Below are 18,119 nucleotides of genomic sequence, written 5' to 3' on the forward strand. Positions count from 1 at the left end.
CACACACACACACACACACACACACACACACACACACACACACACACTCCAAAGCTCTCCGGCCATAGAGATAGCCCAACTGATGCCTTATGAAATTTCTTTGTTTTTAAAACAATTCAGTTCAGAATTGATATGAACATTAGGTACACACATAATGGCCTTTTTAGGTTTTGGCACAATTTCTAAAAACAACACAAAAGCATGCTTTCAACATCATCATTAATGAGGCTTCTCCAGTTTCACTTTAGGATACATTTTTAAGTTACCTGCTTTTCCCGTAACAGGATTACATCAAAAAAAAGGCAGGGTTGTTGTTATTTTTTTTTTGTCTTTGGGAATTTAAGGGAAAAATGTAAATGGCAAACTAATTGCGTGTTTTGATTTCCTTCTATGGAGGATTCTGTTGTAATGTCAACTAAGCTTCTGTTATAAAGAAAAGGAAGTTCTTGTGTACAAAGCAGGACTTCTACAAAAGTCGCTCTGCTGAATTAACAGCAAATGCTGATGGTGGTAACAAAATTTAGGCTGGTGAATTAGGAATGCCGCAAAATACTACAAGAAGGAATGGCTGCTGGTGACATGCTATTTTCTGATTGAAATATCCTTTAGTTAATAAATATTTAGATTCTGACGACCATGGTTTTAGTACATTAAGTTTCAAGAATGCATTGTGGTATCAGGGATACAAGGAGAGAAGCTACAGTAAGTTCAGGGGACAGTTTGGGCACTTAATGTCCAGACTTAGATGAATCTCAGATATGAAGAACAATTCCCAAGAGGAGGGAGAAAGCTCAAACTGAAAACAAATGTATTTTTCCTAGCAGAAAAATCCAACTGTCAATTTGGAGAGCTGAGAAATTGTAGAGAAGGGCAAAGAAAGTGCAGTTTTACAAATGCAGGAGTTTTCTTTGAGTTAGGGCAGCCTCCTTTAAATTCCTTTCATTGAGTAACACGAAGTCAGCCACAGCAAGGCTGGAAGTTCCCAATGGAGCTGTCTGTGAATTATTCCAGATTTAACAAGGGGCTTTGTGAAGGGGAAGATGTCCAGTGAGTTGTCATTTTATACGGAGAACATTTCAAAAGAATAGCAGAAAGAACACATGGACAAAGATGGGATTTATGGGAGACAAGCTGGAAGGTTTCTATCCTACATAGGAAGAAGGAATTTATGAAGGCTCTCATAGGAATTCATTCACTAATGCACCATGGTTGAGTTTGTTGGAAAAAATTTTTTTTTGCATCAACACTTTAAATGGTCTACTTCTTAATCGGTGTATACACACTATTCTTTTCAAGAAGAGCCCTTGTGCTTTAGTTTGATTTTGTGCACACTGTATACAAAATTTATGGCTACTGAGTTTAAAGTTAGGTTTAGAACTAAAACTACCTATTTGAGTTAGCTTCAGGTTCAAAAATCACTACATTTAAAATCTGAACCACTATTTTTCTATCTAAGAGGATCTGAGAGGGATTTGCACAAATGTCACTGCTGAGTATGCTGTAGTGCAGCTGGCTGTCACCGAGGAGGTCCTGCCATCTCTCATTTCATCTGTGCATTTTTCACCTGTGCTGCTGCACTACCTGGAAATCAGAGAACTGGAGTGAGACTGGCTGGAAGAGGTTGTGGCAGCACTTAGCTGGGAGAAACCACTGTGACTTGATTCCAGGCTGGTCATAGAACCCCTGAAATTGAACATATGGAAAGGAAGAAATTTTAAGATCTTCTTTTTGTGATTCAGTAACAAAGAACTGTACATTAACCCCAAATACTCCCTTTTCTCACTATCATCTCTTTCAAAAATCTAATTAAAAACTTATCTCTACAAAGTCTTTGTTGAGTAATCCCTCATAATACTGAAGCACTTTTTCTAAAGTTACTTTTAGATTGTTTATTATCTTCTCACCTACTAAATTTATAAACTCCAAGAGGTCACGGTTCCTAATTTTTGTTTAAATTCTACCTCTAGCTTCCCCTCTACCTTTTTGTCACTGCACATGTGTATGTGTGTGTGTACGCATGCATGTACATGCGTGCGTGAGCATACATTACCTACTATAGCTTTCTGTGTAGATACTAAAAATCCTTGCACAATAACTATACATGTGGTTACCACTTACAGAGCCCTTAAGAAACAATTTAGGGTCAAGCAGACTGAATTAACATTTGAGGAATCCCTATATGTTAACTTTTTTTTTATATGTTAACTTTTTTCAGTGCAATACAGCTCCCAACAACTGTTTGTGGACACAAGAGCCTATACCTGAAATCCTCAGAACCAATCACTTCTGTGTAGTACATCACTTTACATTTGTGGGATGAAACCTGTAGTGATGCCAGCACATCATCTACTCGTGGTAAGCTGGTTGTGGCACAAGCTGGCATGCTGTGAAATTTCCACTGTAGAATATAGAAACCTGGCCATCTGGTCACATGTGAGCCCTAGAAACCAATGAACATGAAAATGATTTCTGTAGAGAATCTTATCTTCTATATCAGTTTTCTTTCTGGGGTCTGACAGAAGCAAAGCTGCTTTGTCTTTGAGTCTCATTCCATTGACCCTATGCTCAACATACACCATTTTGATTTCACTCACACATTTAAGTAAGTTTTCTTCCTGACACACTTGCCCAATTATGTCACTAGGGCATAATAGGATTAAGGAATATGTAATAATTTAACTGTTGTTTGCACTAACAATTTATAAAACAAACTGCTGAAATCACTTTTCCTGTAAAATTGAAATTGGAGGCAGATCAACTTATGGCATGGCACAGAAGGAATTCCACCAACTACCTACTGGTAAAGTGCAGCCTTTAAGAAAAAAAAAGCTTAGCTTTTGTGTTTAGAAAAAGGAAAATATGTTCATTCTTGGTGGGGAAAACCTGAAGGCAGCAAAATTATGGACTTATTATGAAAGAAAGTGCTGGAAGAACTATGATTCCAGTCAATAAAACTGACAAATAAAAAACTGAATCAATAATGCATTTTAAATGTATTGCTATGCTATGCTTAATAATACTTATTCAATTTTACTTTGGAATTATTTCCTTAAGGAGACAAAGGCTACTTTGGCCAAAAATACTGTAGAGTGAGTCATTTAATTTCCAGTTATAAATGTGTACATAGTAATTTTTTTATAAATGATGTGAGCCTTTTTCTTATGAATGGGAGCCACATGAAACTAAAGATGACGACTGATATATACTGTGAAAATATTTCCTTGGAAATGGGCAAATATTATTGCTGCAGTTTTGTTTTCTGAAAAAAACACCCAAATTCTTAGGGATATGAATGCATATGATAGACCTTTATAGAGTCCATTTCTTCTAAATATGAAAATCACTGGCTCTGTCAGTTTGACCATGGGTTCCAGTTTAACTCTCTAAAAGTCGACTCCCTTTTAATAATTTCTTTCTTTAAAGATTAACACTGGAAATTCCCAGCTTCAACTAGCATAGGGAAAGGCAGCTTGAGACTTATTTTCAGAACCACATGCCTGCACTGGAAAAGGCAACACAAACAGTTTTTACCTGAACACTTTCTCCTTCTTTGCAAGTGAGTGGGGACTCCACCATACTATAGTCTCGTCCCAGCTGCCACATTTTGTCTATTAATTGCACATTATTTCCTACTGGAGAAGTAATGCTGTGAGCTCCCACAGAGTCCTTTTTAGGAGGTTGTGGTGATCTCTTGGAGTGATAGATGTTAAAAACAATGTCACCTTTGCATACATCAAAATCCCAAGTGATCACAGAAGAGGCATCCACAATTTGAATAAGAATCTGTGAAGAAGAAAAATCAGATCAACAGGTATTAAGCACGTAGTGTGAATTAAATATTATTGCAAAGAACTGCTCCTGCCCCGAAGAAGCTTGCAATATAAATGGTAGTAAGGGCTCCTTTGATCTTGGGGTTGTAATTTAAATACTGGGGTTCCCTATCTCAACTTAAACTCTCTCCTTGGAGATGACTATTTTACTCAATCTCCTTGCACAAAGTGTATGTTTCAGAGGAGGGGATTTAGTGTAATTCATTAGCTAAGGGGTAGGGGTAGGGGACTAAATGGGAAGAAAATTCTTTCTCTTTCCCCACCAAACCCCTCTCTCTCTCAAAAGACCCCCCAATTACCAAAATTAAACACAAAATATAAATAAATAACAACATATCTACTATCATTCCAGGCATTTTTACCAATCAAAGAAAGTGACCTTTGGGAGCATTAAATCTGATTACACCTTAGTATGAATATTTAAATCAGGTGACCTATTTCACAGTTCTCCAATCAGAGAATAGAAGTTTTTACTGGGGTAGGGAAGAAGGAGGGGAGTTTTGAAAACTAAGAGGAGGGATTTCTGAAAGATAAAGCCTAAGGAGGAAAAAGCTGGCCAAAAAAAACTTTAGAAATTTTGTGATTCTGCACAGGGCTGCTGCCAGTTTAAGGCTAAGATATTATTAGTAGCTTGGAAGGTTGCATATCTCAACTTCTGCAGATTTAGCTCTTTACATCCTGGTACCTTCCTATCCAACTACAGCTTTTCCTTAGATAGAAGCAAGAGAGAAGGTCTAACAGAAAAAGACAAAAGAAAAACATCCCCCCCACCCCAATTTCTCTCTTCCTTTTTATTATTTATAAACTGTGGCAGGAAAGAATTTCCCTTTGTTCCCAGGACCACAAGGATGCACTTCCTCAAGGGTTTTCTGTACAGACAGAAAATATGCTATAAGACATTTAAATGGTTAAGTATCATATGAGTATTAAAGATAATAACTGTCATGGGATTTGAGAGAAGAGAAAGATCACTTTAGTATGGGAAGACTAGAGAAAATTTCACAGAAGAAATAGGATTTAAGAAAGGCTTTATAATAGGAATGCAAACAAACAGAAATGAAGAAGATATTCCAATTGTGAGGAACAGCATAAGTAAAAGGGTATTCTAGGAACAGTGAATAGATCAGTTGGGCTGATTTCCAGGACCGTCCAATAGCTTTGACAGCTCATCACTGTGTATATTCCTTCCACATCCTCCTATCCTTTGTGACCTTGTCCATGTCCTCCAGTAAATCTACCACAAGAAGCACCATTAATTGTGCATGGGAGCCTTCAACCACTGGCACTGTATGAATATCAATAGGGGAGGAAAGCTCTAAATTCAACCCAAACCAACAAGCATTTATTAAATGTACTCTGCCAGGTGCTAGAGATACAAAGTGTGGAATTAAGACCCTGGATCCCTCTTATTTTGTACTGCTTCTAGAAAGCGTGACATCATTACAAAGGCCTGTGGTTAGATCAGGTATTGCTAACATGAAGAAACTATGGGGAAATGTGCTATCATGAGAAAGAATGCTTCCCTTAGGCAGGACTTTGATGGAAAGCACTTGTTCAACTTGCAGTACTTGTTTTTAGAATATTACTATAACAATTTGGTCACTGCCGTCTCACTAAACATACCTTCATCAATCAACTATGTACTTCCCTCTCCCAAAACTGTACTTTTCCAAACTCTGCTGTCTTTTAATGAGGCACTCGCCTCCCCACCCAATTTACTCTTTGTCTTCTCAATCCAGTTGTAAAACCTGTAAAAATTGGTCCATCATATTCCACTTGTTTGGAGAAAATGGCTGTGAGATCTACTTCTCTATCCATGATCTAGTTCTTCTTTGTGTACACAAGTAATGAAAAAAATGCCATAGCTAAGCAGAGTACTGAGTTAATTCTTTGAGAAAAGACAAAATGAAAAATTTTTATCAGATAGTCTTCAGTCTCAGCATGTGACTAACTGTCCTAAGCTTGTGGGACTAATTCTAAAAGTGGGAGAGGTGGTCAGACTTTCCTACCCATTCCTCAACATTTTGGAGCAAATGTTCTCTAAACTGATAGTTATATGATAAATGTTATCAATAGGCCACAAAGAGAATAAAGAAAAACCTAGTTCACAGCTCAAGGTTGAATGGTTTTCAGCAAAAGACACATTAGAATTGACTAGACATTGGACAAATACAAGGAATGAGAATGCTGCCAAAGTCCTCTCAGGTGCTTCCAGATGCCTGTGGAGTTCCTGGTCCTCTGCCAGTCCCTATCCATACTAATGTAAGCACCAGCATCCATGTGAGGGTTACAAGACAATTCTTCAGCAGCAATGTGATTTGAAGCAGGATGTTTTTGCTCATGTGATGCAACTTCCTTCAGCCCCAGCTTCCCTTGAAGCTTCCTGGATGAGGCATTAAATAGTCCCAGCTGCATGTAGTCTGGGCCTCTCAGACTTGGTGGGTTCTTGGCACATAAGTTGCCAAACCCTGACTAATTTATTGACCTTGGATATTTCCTGGTGGAAATGAAGGGGGCCACATCCAGAGAAGCTAAGTACTGCTGTTTCCTTGCTGAATGTTCTTGCTGTGACAGGGTAAAGTAAACCTCCATTGTTAAATGTTCACTGACTCTCAAGTGCCTCATTTCATCCCAAAATTGAGCCTAAATTAAGAGTGTGTTGGTGTTAGAGCCATACCTGCACCAGCTCATACAGAGAATAATATTTGCTTCCAATGTCACTTCTCAACAGAGAATCTACTTCTCGAGAACATTGGAAGGTTTAAGAGTGCTAACAGGCCACAACATCCTTGTGTGAGTTTGTGGAACAGTCCCTTCCAAATTCATCATTGGTCTCTTGTGGCAACTTGGCCATTGCACATATTCGAATCCTTCAATAGCCTCAGATATCAATGCTAAGTTTTTTGTTTGTTTGTTTTTGTTTTAGGAGGTGAAGAGAAGCTTCTGATTTGTTATGCCTAACTCAAAACTTTTATAAAGCAACCTCAAAATTCTGTTGGGAGTCTTGAAGGTAACTTATACAATTCATCCTTTGCTTTATTCTACTACATAAATAACTGTATAATTAGCTCAAAGACGATATACGGTTGAAGATCATGGGAAATGACAGCTATCTCAGGTTTGGCAGTACCTGCCCAGTTCAGGTACTAATAATAATCCTGAAAATCATCTTGGAAGAAGTAACCTTAGAAGAAGGGGTGGGGATGGTAGCTATAAAGTCTTTTGCAAACATTACAAAGCAAAGTAGGAAAAAAAACAACTTATGGGCCTATAAAATTTTTAACAGGGAAGCAAGAAAGAGTTAAAATGAATTATACGTAATACAAATTTGTTTCATCTTAGAAATGTAGTGTCCAACTCCCCCTTAGAGGTCAACAGTTGTAGTTTCAGTATACGATAAACAATAATGATAACAATAATAATGATGATGATGTACGATGGACAGATCTATCACTTAGCCTCAATTCTATAGATAGAAATTCATGCCATAGTAGCACATCAAACTATGAAGAGAGTGCAGAAGTCAAAATATGGCACTGGCTAATGGAAAAGGCCACCTAAGAGATCAGCTCACCTTTTTTTCTGGTATCATCTCTCTCTAATAACATCCATTATAGCACTTCTCTTGGCTGACAATGCATTACAGCCTACTCATACCTGACATGAACCTTTCCACTAAGAGTAGCCTTCAACTTTATTTCTTTGCAAACTGTGACATGTAGTCACTAGGTATCACTACAACTCAGATTTTTAACCTTTTTTTTTTGGTTGGAGGTAAGGGGAGAAGGAATGTGATAGACTCCTTTGGCAATTGTGCAGCTAATGGACTGCTTTTCAGGATGTTTTTAAATGCATAAAGTAAATTACATAAGATTACAAAGGATATCATTTTATTGAAATAGTTATCAGAATATTTTTAAAAACTAATCTCACAGACTCTAGGTTAAGAATCCCTGCACTACCAAAGGGCTATAAAAATGTGCATAACCTTTGACCCAGCAATAGCACTTCTAGGGCTGTATCCCAAAGAGATTATAAAAATGGGAAACGGACCCACATGTACAAAAAAATATTTATAGTAGCTCTTTTTGTAATGGCAAAGAACTGGAAATTGAGGGGATGCCCATGAAATGGGGAATGGATGAACAAATTGTGGTATATGAATGTAATGTAATACTATTGTGCTATAAGAAATGATGAGCAGGCAGACTTCAGAAAAACCTGGAAAGACTTGTATGGACTGATGCTGAGTGAAGTGAGCAGAACCAGGAGAACACTGTACACAGTAACAGCCACATTGATGGATGTTGCCCTTCTCAGCAATGCAAGGATCTAAGACATCTCCAAAGGTTTCATGCCGGAAAATGCTATCCACATTGAAAGAAAGAACTATGGAGTTTGAAGGCAGATCGAAGCATTATCATTTGCTCTTTTGTTTTTCTTTCTGTTTTGTTTTGTTTCCTCTTTCTGGTGGTTCCTCCTATTGGTTCTAATTCTTCCTTACAATACGACTAATGTGAAAATATGTTTAATAGGAATGCATATGTAGAGTCTATATCAGATTGTGCGCTGTCTTGGGGAGGGAGGGGAAGAAAAATTTAAAACTCAAAAGCTTACGGAAGTGATTGTTGATAAATCAAAATAAATTAATAAAAAAAAGGAAAAAAAAATTAATTCATTAAAAAAAGAACCCCTGCGCTAGAAGAATATTTTTGTTTAAGATACTGATAAGATACTTTAAGATAATTTGAGTTTTACATTCAACTACATACAAGAGTTTAGATAAGAGGAATTTTTCTGTATTTGGTTTTCCTGTGATGACATCTGGAGACTTTTCAGGGTGATTTATAATACTTTGCAATGTTCTAGGATTTGACTCAATCAGCACAACATCATTCATGAATAGCTGGAGGACCCCACCATCTATAAGGAATCTCAGTTATATGTGGACTCTGAACTGGATATTATCCATGACAAACACCTTTGGGAAGCATACATCTCACTATTTTATACTTTATTTGATTATTAATAAGAGGATCAAATCAAACACATTCTTTCTGTTGTTACATCTTTCAAGGAATCTCAGTTTTATGATTTTGACATTTGCATGCAAGTCACCTTATTTTACATATTCATTCATTTATTTATATTATTTATCTGTCTATTTATTTATATTATTTATCTATTGATAGTGGAAATAAGTTAGGCCATACACTGGCGAGCCCTAAGTGTGAGGCTGAGTAATTCAGATTTCATCCTGCGGGCAATGAGGAGCCACTATAACACTAGTCACAATCAAAAAAGGGCACAGAAATATTAATATGGCAGTGGTATGATAATGAAAAGAATCTATATAATGATTTACTCACTAAAGAACTTACATTTTAACAAGAATTAACTGTTCTTTCACACATGCACATTAAATAAGTCTTCTTTATGGCATATGATCTGCTGTTGTATAACTTTGTTTTATAGAGAGGCTGTCTTATGGGCAGACAAAAAGGTGACCTTGTATCATTGATATTTATCTTGTCTTAGTTATCACCTTGGAATCTCCTTAAGTGGTAGGTTCAATGAATCATAATAGATAACATCCTTCTGGTGATGCATTAACTGAATAATAAAACACGATTTTTCTTCAGGAAAACGTGCTTCCTATAGCAGACTCTTGGTCTACAGTGGGACCCTTAAGACTCACTATGCAGACAAGAATCTTTCCTTTTTATCTAAGTGAGCTATGTAGAGTCATCATGTGGTTAAGAATGACTATCACTTTTAAAGATCATAGGATAATTAAGACTGGGTAATTTGTTCAGTCATCCAGTGACTCCTGACTCATAAAACTTTTGGAAATCACTTAGATCTCACAGCATGGCAATTACTTTATAAAAGACACATACAAAGAAAAAAAAATCACATTTTCCCTCCCTCCCCCGCAAGGCCAACCCCCAAATATAAAAAAGATGTAAGTATACTGCAAAATGTGTTAGATTATATGCAAAATTCCATTTCAGTGGTATAAAGTAGAGAATGAACTGGACACAGATTACCTTATCCTCAAGACTTACTGAACAGAATTCTGATGTTACCTTATAGATATTTTAAATAAGGCATGCTGTTATGGGCTGAGTCTGACTTAAGCCAGTCCTTTGATAGTTGAAGTATGATATTGAAACAAAATAGACACTTGTATAGGTCATCCAATAGCTAACAAAAAGGAGAGTTATTTAACTATAACAGGGGAATGATATTCAATAAGGATATAATATGCATTGAAGAGACTACAAATTGATTCAGGTAAGCAAAAGCTCCCTTGTCTATAAGTTGCCCATGGTGGTCTGCCAGCTAAGCGTCAGATAGCCTGGAACTTCTTGTCGATGATTTGTACTCAGGAGATAAGAAAGTAACGTTAACAGCTTGAGCCTTTATTCCCCTGTGCCAATTAAGTCTCACAGATGGTTTCAATACCTTTTAAGGAAAAAATAGCCTAACTTGCATAGGGCGAGAGTTAGAATATTGCTCCCACTTCACATACCTATCTTCTACCTGCTGTTCAATTCCATGACAACATAATTATGCTACTGACATGCCACAAAAATATAATGTGCAGATTGCATCAGGAGAGATGCTAGCAATAATGGGACAAGAGTTTGCCTTATACAGCATATATTTACACATACAATGTGGAAGGTATCATTGCGAAATTCAATGAAGGTACCTAGGCCTCATGTCAGGGAATAGGCATCTCCAGCTTCTAGCTTCATAAATCTTATGAGCTACACTAGGGGAAGCATAAATTTTCTATTCTAACAGCAAGAAGAAGTGTGTTTCTCTTCTTCCCCCACACTTTATTCCCCTGAATATATTCCTCTACTGTATTAATAATATCTCAGTGAGGAAATGGAGTTTAATATTTTCTAAAATGGCTTTATGGTCAACATTGCAGAATATATCTATCCTATACTTCAAGGAATAACTGCACCTTGGTAATAGCATTAATTTCTTAATTGCTATCAAGAAGATACTCAGTTAAATCTTCCAAACTAACTGCTCTCGTTAGGCCAATACACTACTGAAAAAATTTTCTCTTTTCCTTCTCCAGCTGAAACAGTAGTTAATTAAGACTTATTTTTAGGTGGCATGTGCAAAGAAAGGGGTTTAGTCAGTACCTCATGTGGTGCTCCTTTAAAAACACTTGCAGATTGGTAGATGGTTTCAGTCCAGAGTTTTAGGTCTTCATTTTCCAGTTCCTCTGCAGTCCTGTACAGAGATTTAGGAACTAGCCCACCCTCTGGCACTTCACACTAGAAATATAAATAAACCAAGTAAAGCTCTATAAACACACACTAATATTCTGAAAACCAAACATACTGGCAAACACCACACCCTGATATGCTTTACTCCTAAGAAATGGTAGAAAAAGGAAAATAATATCTTTGAAGCAAAATATTCTGCAAGCTACCTAAATATATTAACCTTCCTTTGAGTAAATGAGAACAAGTTCTAACCAAAAAATTATTGCCAAACTTGAATGTAGAAGGTTCCTCATTCAATTACTATAGTACTTTTTATTCAATCGTAAAAGAAGTATAATAATTATGGGAAGGAAACATTCTCAATGGATTCTCAATGGCACAATAATAATGATGTGTAACTACTTTAAAAAGTTATACTATATTAGGAAAAAAAACAAAACTTCAGGCCTAACCATAAGTCAAAAGGCTACACTATTTAACTATTGAGAGGAGGAAATAAGATGTTTATTCCTTTGATTTTGTTTAGTAAAGGAAACTGAAGTCAGAAACTTCACATTCTATAAATTTCCCCAGTGATTTGCTTGATTCCAAAGTTCATAAAATTCATGGACTCCCTGTGCTAGCAAAAATCACTGCCACTGGTATTTTGAGCAATTATAGAAATAAATACTACAGCTTAAGCGTGTGGTTAGTCACACTGGGGGCCATGGTGCAGCTTTAACTGACTGACAAAATTACATAAGAGTTATAAGAGCACAAGTGTGGAAGGACAACTTTATGTGTTTAAACTATAACAGCTAATAAAAATAACTAGCATTTATATAGCACTTTAAGCTTTGCAGAGTACTTTACAAATATTATTGCAATTTATTCTCACAACAACCATGCAAGGTAGGTGCTATTTATATCTCCACATTATAGATGAGAAAACTGAGGCAGACAGTAGCTAAGTGACTTATCCTGGGTCACACAGCTAGTAAATATACGAGGCTGTATTTGAACTCAGGTCTTCCTGACTACAGGTCTAGTACTCTATCCACTGCACCACCTATCTAACTATACAGTATATTGACTAGTCATTTAAAATAAGTGATCTATTCTGAAATACTAGAGTGAATAAAACAGCTCAAATAATACCTAAATATGACTATCCCTCTCAGCTATAAAGTGATCTTTGTGAATACCAAAGGCATTGCCATAGAGGAAATAAATGCGGCCAAAATTTGTTCATAGCAAGTATTCTTTTTCAACACACCCAGTATATATATGTAGGCAACAAGATAGGAACTATTTCTTACATAAACAAAACAAGTTACCCTTTTCTATAGATGTGCTCTTATGAGATCACATGGTAATCATCTGATGAATTATGGACTTCTAATTTAATTGCTTCTTGTCTCTGTCGTTTAGATGATTATATTTTCCTCTAAGCAAGAACGATAAATCAACAAGTTGATTCAAATATCTTTTTTAGCCTCCTATCCATCTGGTTATAAAATGATGGGGTCTGTATCACAAAAGTTTCCTCCAACTGTAACATTCTAAGATGTGTTCTAATATTATGAGATATATATCTATACAGACAAAAAAGTAGTTGTTCGAATTATTCAGAATAGCCAAAATATAGCCTAACTGAATAACTCTACCTCCAAAACACACACACAAAATTTAAGAACTGCATCACAGCAAACTAAAAGAACATGCAAGCCACATATGTTTAAGATCAAATATGATATGAGCAGGAAGTAAGGATTAAGTTAAAAAAAGTCTCAAAAGAACATAAAATTAAGTGTTTGTGGAAAAGAGATAGAATAAATTTTAAAATCTGACAGGTAACAGGGAAATTGAATTGTAAAGCAAGAATTTTCATCATAAAGCAAAACAAAAAACCTCAAATGAAAAGAGTAAATGCTACCTCAAAAAAAAAAATCAACAAGTGTTATTTCTATCTACATAGATATTTATCTAGAAATATCTGTAGGTTTTGTAATAATTATTCATCTTTATTTTGTAAGACTTAAAAAAGTACTGTTGCTGTCTGAAAACAAGTCACTTCCCAATAGTATCTCTTCCAAATGACCCTTCTTTATAATCAAACTCCCCTAAAACCCAAAACGAGTTAAGCCAAACCAACAGAGAGACACACAATACATCCATCATTCCATATCCATAGTCTACCACTTTTTTATTGCTTTCTTAATTTTCAATGGGGCAGATAGATGGCATAGTGGATAGAGGGCCTGAAGTCAGGAAGAGTCATCTTCCCTAGTTCAATTCTGGTCTCGGACAATTACTAGTTGTGTGATCCTGGGCAAGTCATTTACATATCTGCCTCAGTTTCCTCATCTGTAAAATGAGGGGGAGAAGGAAATGGCAAACCACTCCAAGTAGCTTTGCCAAGAAAACCCCAAAGAGAGTCACAAAAAGTTAGATATGACTGAAAATAACTAAACAACAATTTTCAATGATAGAACAGTAAAATCCAACATATGAATCAGTCAATAAACAAGTATTTATTAAGCACCTAATCTACTATGTGCCAGTAACTATACTAAGTGCTGGGGATCCAAAGACAAAAAAAATGAAATGATCCAAATTCTCAAGGAGCTTAAATGAAGTAGCAGAAAAAACAGATTTACATATAAGATCTATCTGGCATTTCATTATTTGATTTTCCAAAGATTCTTACATTGTAAAGGGATTTTCATTAAGATTCTTTTAAATGTAAAATTCTTTGATACATTTAAAATATGATTCAACTTACAATGTGGCTTTATGTAGCAGCTCTATATGCATAAATCTATATCAGTATAAGATTCTATATCACATGAATTTTCATATTTGTTAATATATAAATTAGCATTTGGTAAACCTTCAATATTTAGCAAAAATAAAGCTACATAGGAAATGCTTCAACAAAACCCAGTAAATTACAATAACTGCTTATGCAAAAAATTAACAGCTGCCTTATTTTTTTTGGAAAAAAGTCTAATATTCTATATGCTTAAATATTTACCATACACTCTCCACTCAGGAAATCCGGGATAATTTCCTTATCAATATAATCCAACAAGCCCCCTGGAGCCTGGTAGTCATTGCCTGCATAAATAAGGAACTTCTTTCTTGTGTTGTCATCAATGAATGGGCTAACCTATAAACAACAGAAAAGACTTTTAAAATTGCATTTAAAGGTTAAGAATAGATTCTTACATAGTTTTCCTGTAAGGTACTTTAGCATGGTACCAAGTTATGTAGAAAGTCAACTAATTTTATTCTAAATGCTTTTTTATCACAGGAAATAAATGGTGAGAGTTGTCAGAAGGTGAAATGGTATTTGAGACTACTGGTTCTGCTCAATGGGGAGCCTGGGTCTGACAGGCCTCTCTTCATCTTTCCCCATAGATATCAACATGAGGGAGAGATCAGAAGATTCTAGGCCTCTTCAAATCAAAAAAAAAAAAAGATAAGCCAGATGAAGAGAAACAGAAAAGAAGAAAGGAGACCATTAGACTAAAGGAAGAAATGAAAACACTTTGAAGCAGAAAGCTCATATGGCCTGGCCTTAAACACTTGCCTGACTATCAAAAACATACATCCATTCTATCTTCACATAGCATTGCTACAAGCAACGAAACGAGACAAGGGGGGAAAAAAACCTGCTAGCAATGACGGCTGCTGAATCAAATCCCAGCTATGGTATCAGGGCAATATTAGGGAGAGCAGAATTATATTCAAGAACTAATAAGGAGATTATGCAGCTTTCACTGTCCCATGTTTAATTTGTAAACCCATCTATCTAAAGAAAAAGTTATTGAACAGGGCAGAGTACTCTACCCCTTTGTTTTACTGTCAGAAAGAAATCTATTTACTGGTATGACAGAACTAAATTGATCTTCATTTTGTTGTATACAGCTACTTTCCTTGGTGCCTTCTGCAAATCATTTGTCCTCTTCCCAGAGGTAATTTCGGGGCAAGAGTAACTCTGAGCCCACACACAGCATTATTTGCTACTGCTCAATACCAGGAAACAGCTCCATGAACGAAGCAAGTCTGTCTAAGGAGTCATCCTTCCTTCCTTCCCTCCACCATATTCTCTCCAAACATACTGCCAAAATTCTTGTCATTATTTTTGCTAATAAAAGTTTTCTATGATTTAAAAAAATCTTAAAAATCTTTCTTTGCTGGGGGCAGCAGCACCTGGGCTGGGCTGGGCCGGGGCTAGAGGAGAAGGAGGAAGAGGAGGACAGGAGGGGGCCAGGTGCTGGGGCTCATTTTCTTGCCGGCCCCCCACGTCACACCCATGAACAGGTTGCAGGAGGAGGGGTGGGGCCCTGCGCCCACACCCAACCCTTGGGCTGCTTGCTGGAGACGCTCCTGCCACTGCCCTAGGGGCTCAGCGGCCCCCTCAACTCGAGCTTGTGAAGGGACCTGGAGCACATCTACAGTCAGCGGAACCGCATCCAGGACGAGCTGAGCTGGGCTGGCCGCACCCCCGTGGGACCCTTGCAGCCCCCGCTGCCCCAACAACCTGGACTTGGCTCTGGCGGTGTTGCGGAAGGAGATGGTGGGCCTCTGCCAGCTTGACATGTCTCTGCTGTGCCAGCTGTGCTCTCTACAGGAGTCCATCCAAGACTACAAGCACCTGTGCCAAGACATGAACCTCTGCCAGGACATGTCGTTGTCCCTGCACTCGGACAGCTCCTACCTGCCAGACAGGTAGATCTCTGATGATGAGGACAAGCCGCCCAACTGCAGTCTTCCCTGGGACCCGCCCCCGCTCTGCGTCCCCCAGGACTCACAATTCCTGGGATAAGTGCCTACAGGACTCATTCAGTCTCTAAGGATGGGTCCCTGGGCTCAAAGCAGTAGGCTGGGGCCTAGCCCATTCCACTTCCCCCAACATAGTACAAGCAGGTACACACACTGGGGTGTGGGGTGCACGCATGCACACGCGCGCGCGCACACACACACACACACACACACACACTCAATCTCCTTGAGCCTTCTGATCTTTCACTGTGCTAGTTACCAGGAATGGCTGGGGCCCGTAGGTGGGAGCAGCTGGTTTCCCTACCTTCTCTTTCAGTCACTTCTCTCACAGGACAGATAATGACTCACTAGAGATCTAGGCTCCATGTTATTTTCCCACCCACTCCCAGGCTCAGCTTTCAGTGGACTCACCCCATCCACCCTGATGCCCTCTTCTCTCCTGCTGCCCTTCAAGGGCTCCCAGGCAAGCTCAACTCTCTTGAGGCCACTCACTTGGGCAAGGGAAGAAGCATCTGAAGGAGCTTTGTCCTTGACACCTTGGCCAGATCACTAGAGCCTCTCCTGCCACCAACAGTCAGCCTGGCTCCACATCCAAAAAGGAAGCTAGCTGGCTCTGCTATGGGGGCAAATAGCATGGCAAAGGAGAACAGCTCCATAACTCATTTCCTGCTGCCCCGGTAGTGTCCAGCAAGCTTGGGGGTCATGTATACTGCTGGCTTGGCTATTGGACAAGACCTGCCCCAAAGGTTGGCCTTGCTCCCAACCTGGCAATGGGGAGGGCTGGGGCTCAGTGTTATGCCTAATATTTAACATACTGGAGCCTCAGCCTTGGGGCTCCACAAATAAATAAATGGCTCTGTCTCTGCTCAAAAAAAAAAAAAAAGAAAGAAATCTTTCTTTGCTTCTTTTGCTAAATTTTACTACTACGTAATCATAAATATATGTATGTTTTTCAAACGATAAAGCAACTACCTTAGTGTTCAAACTCACCAGTGTCCACAGGACAGGGAATACCCTTGGAGCACGGAGTATAAGAAGGCGGCCCAATGTTTCAGGGTAATTGGCTTCAACAACTTCAATGATCCTGAGTAGTGCTTTCATCCCCGGTCTCCATAAATGCCTCATATTCAATCCTTCCAAATCTACTAGACAAGTCCACGAACTATCAATTTTAAGAAGAAAAATTTTTAATCTACAAATGTAATAGTTAGCAGCTGATGTCAAAGGACTCTTCCAATTATAAATCTATTATTGGGGCAGCTAGGTGGCAAAGTGGATAAAGCACTGGTCCTAGAGTCAGGAAGACCTGAGTTCAAAGCCAACCTCAGACAATTATTAGCTGTGTGAACCTGGGCAAATCACCCAATTGCTAAAATCGACTTTGCAATTTAGGAGGTGTGGTATTTTGTTTTCAAAGCTCTTAATATCTACGTACATGTTCTACAATTTTACCAGGCAAACTTGTATTTGACAACATACTCAATCTTATCAAAGTAGTAGTTGGAGTAAGGGGCTCAAGTCCTGCTTCTGTCAAATAACAGCTATGTAATTATGCATAAGTCATTCAAATTCAGTACCTTAAACACTAAGTATGCAAGTTGCAGAGTAGCTGCCATTAGTCTAGGTTCTTCACTGGGAAGCTCTCAAAATCAAAGTTTAAAAATATGCGTGTGTGCACACACACATACTCTCTCTTTTTCTCTTCCCTTCTTCATTAGACGAGTAGGCAGAGTCAAGCAAATAATTAGACTATAATGCAATTAAGCCATTGTTTTTTGTTTTTATTAAATGAGGTATTTGGGAACTCAGTCCTTACTAAAGATTAGTTATCCAAAGCTATTTATAATCCTTATACAATCTCTTGTGAATACCACAGCATGCACCTTTAAGACAACTACCTTAATGAGAATAAAATAAGATCATAATTTTTATGCTCAAGAGAATTAACTGGTCAAGGTTGAGACCTACAATTATGGTGCCCTACATACCATGAGTTAGCCAAATGAACTCAACCAGACTGGCATGATCAGTAATCCCTTACAGACAAATACATATATGAACATGCATATACATATTATAGAACCCCATTACAGAGTAGTATAATTTTTTTGAAGCTGATGTGAAATCCTCTTCTTTTGGTTTATTTTATAATTATCTTGCCTCACACTTCAGGAAATAATCCATGTGAATAATTTTCTGAGTTCTTACTTTATTCAAATAACATTTATTACAATTTTAAAAACAGTTATTGGGAAATCTTTTA

General features: G+C 37.7%; 1 protein-coding gene and 1 pseudogene across 1 annotated transcript in view; one reads left to right on the top strand and one right to left on the bottom strand.

The window, feature by feature from the left end:
* The window catches only part of SEC14L1 (SEC14 like lipid binding 1), an 83,695-nt gene that overhangs the window by 959 nt on the left and 64,617 nt on the right, over positions 1-18,119 (bottom strand). The window contains exons 11-16 of the mRNA XM_027850128.1: positions 16,847-17,018; positions 14,103-14,237; positions 11,000-11,134; positions 3,532-3,783; positions 2,262-2,440; positions 1,582-1,683 (exon numbers count right to left, since the gene is read on the bottom strand). Coding sequence (XP_027705929.1) covers positions 1,582-1,683; positions 2,262-2,440; positions 3,532-3,783; positions 11,000-11,134; positions 14,103-14,237; positions 16,847-17,018 — 975 coding nt within the window. The remainder of the gene's footprint in view (positions 1-1,581; positions 1,684-2,261; positions 2,441-3,531; positions 3,784-10,999; positions 11,135-14,102; positions 14,238-16,846; positions 17,019-18,119) is intronic.
* On the top strand, positions 14,752-15,927 carry LOC114034416 (annotated as a pseudogene).

Source organism: Vombatus ursinus, unplaced genomic scaffold (genome assembly GCF_900497805.2).
Source record: "Vombatus ursinus unplaced genomic scaffold, bare-nosed wombat genome assembly UNPS02008996.1, whole genome shotgun sequence".
In the NCBI taxonomy this organism is placed as follows: domain Eukaryota; kingdom Metazoa; phylum Chordata; class Mammalia; order Diprotodontia; family Vombatidae; genus Vombatus; species Vombatus ursinus.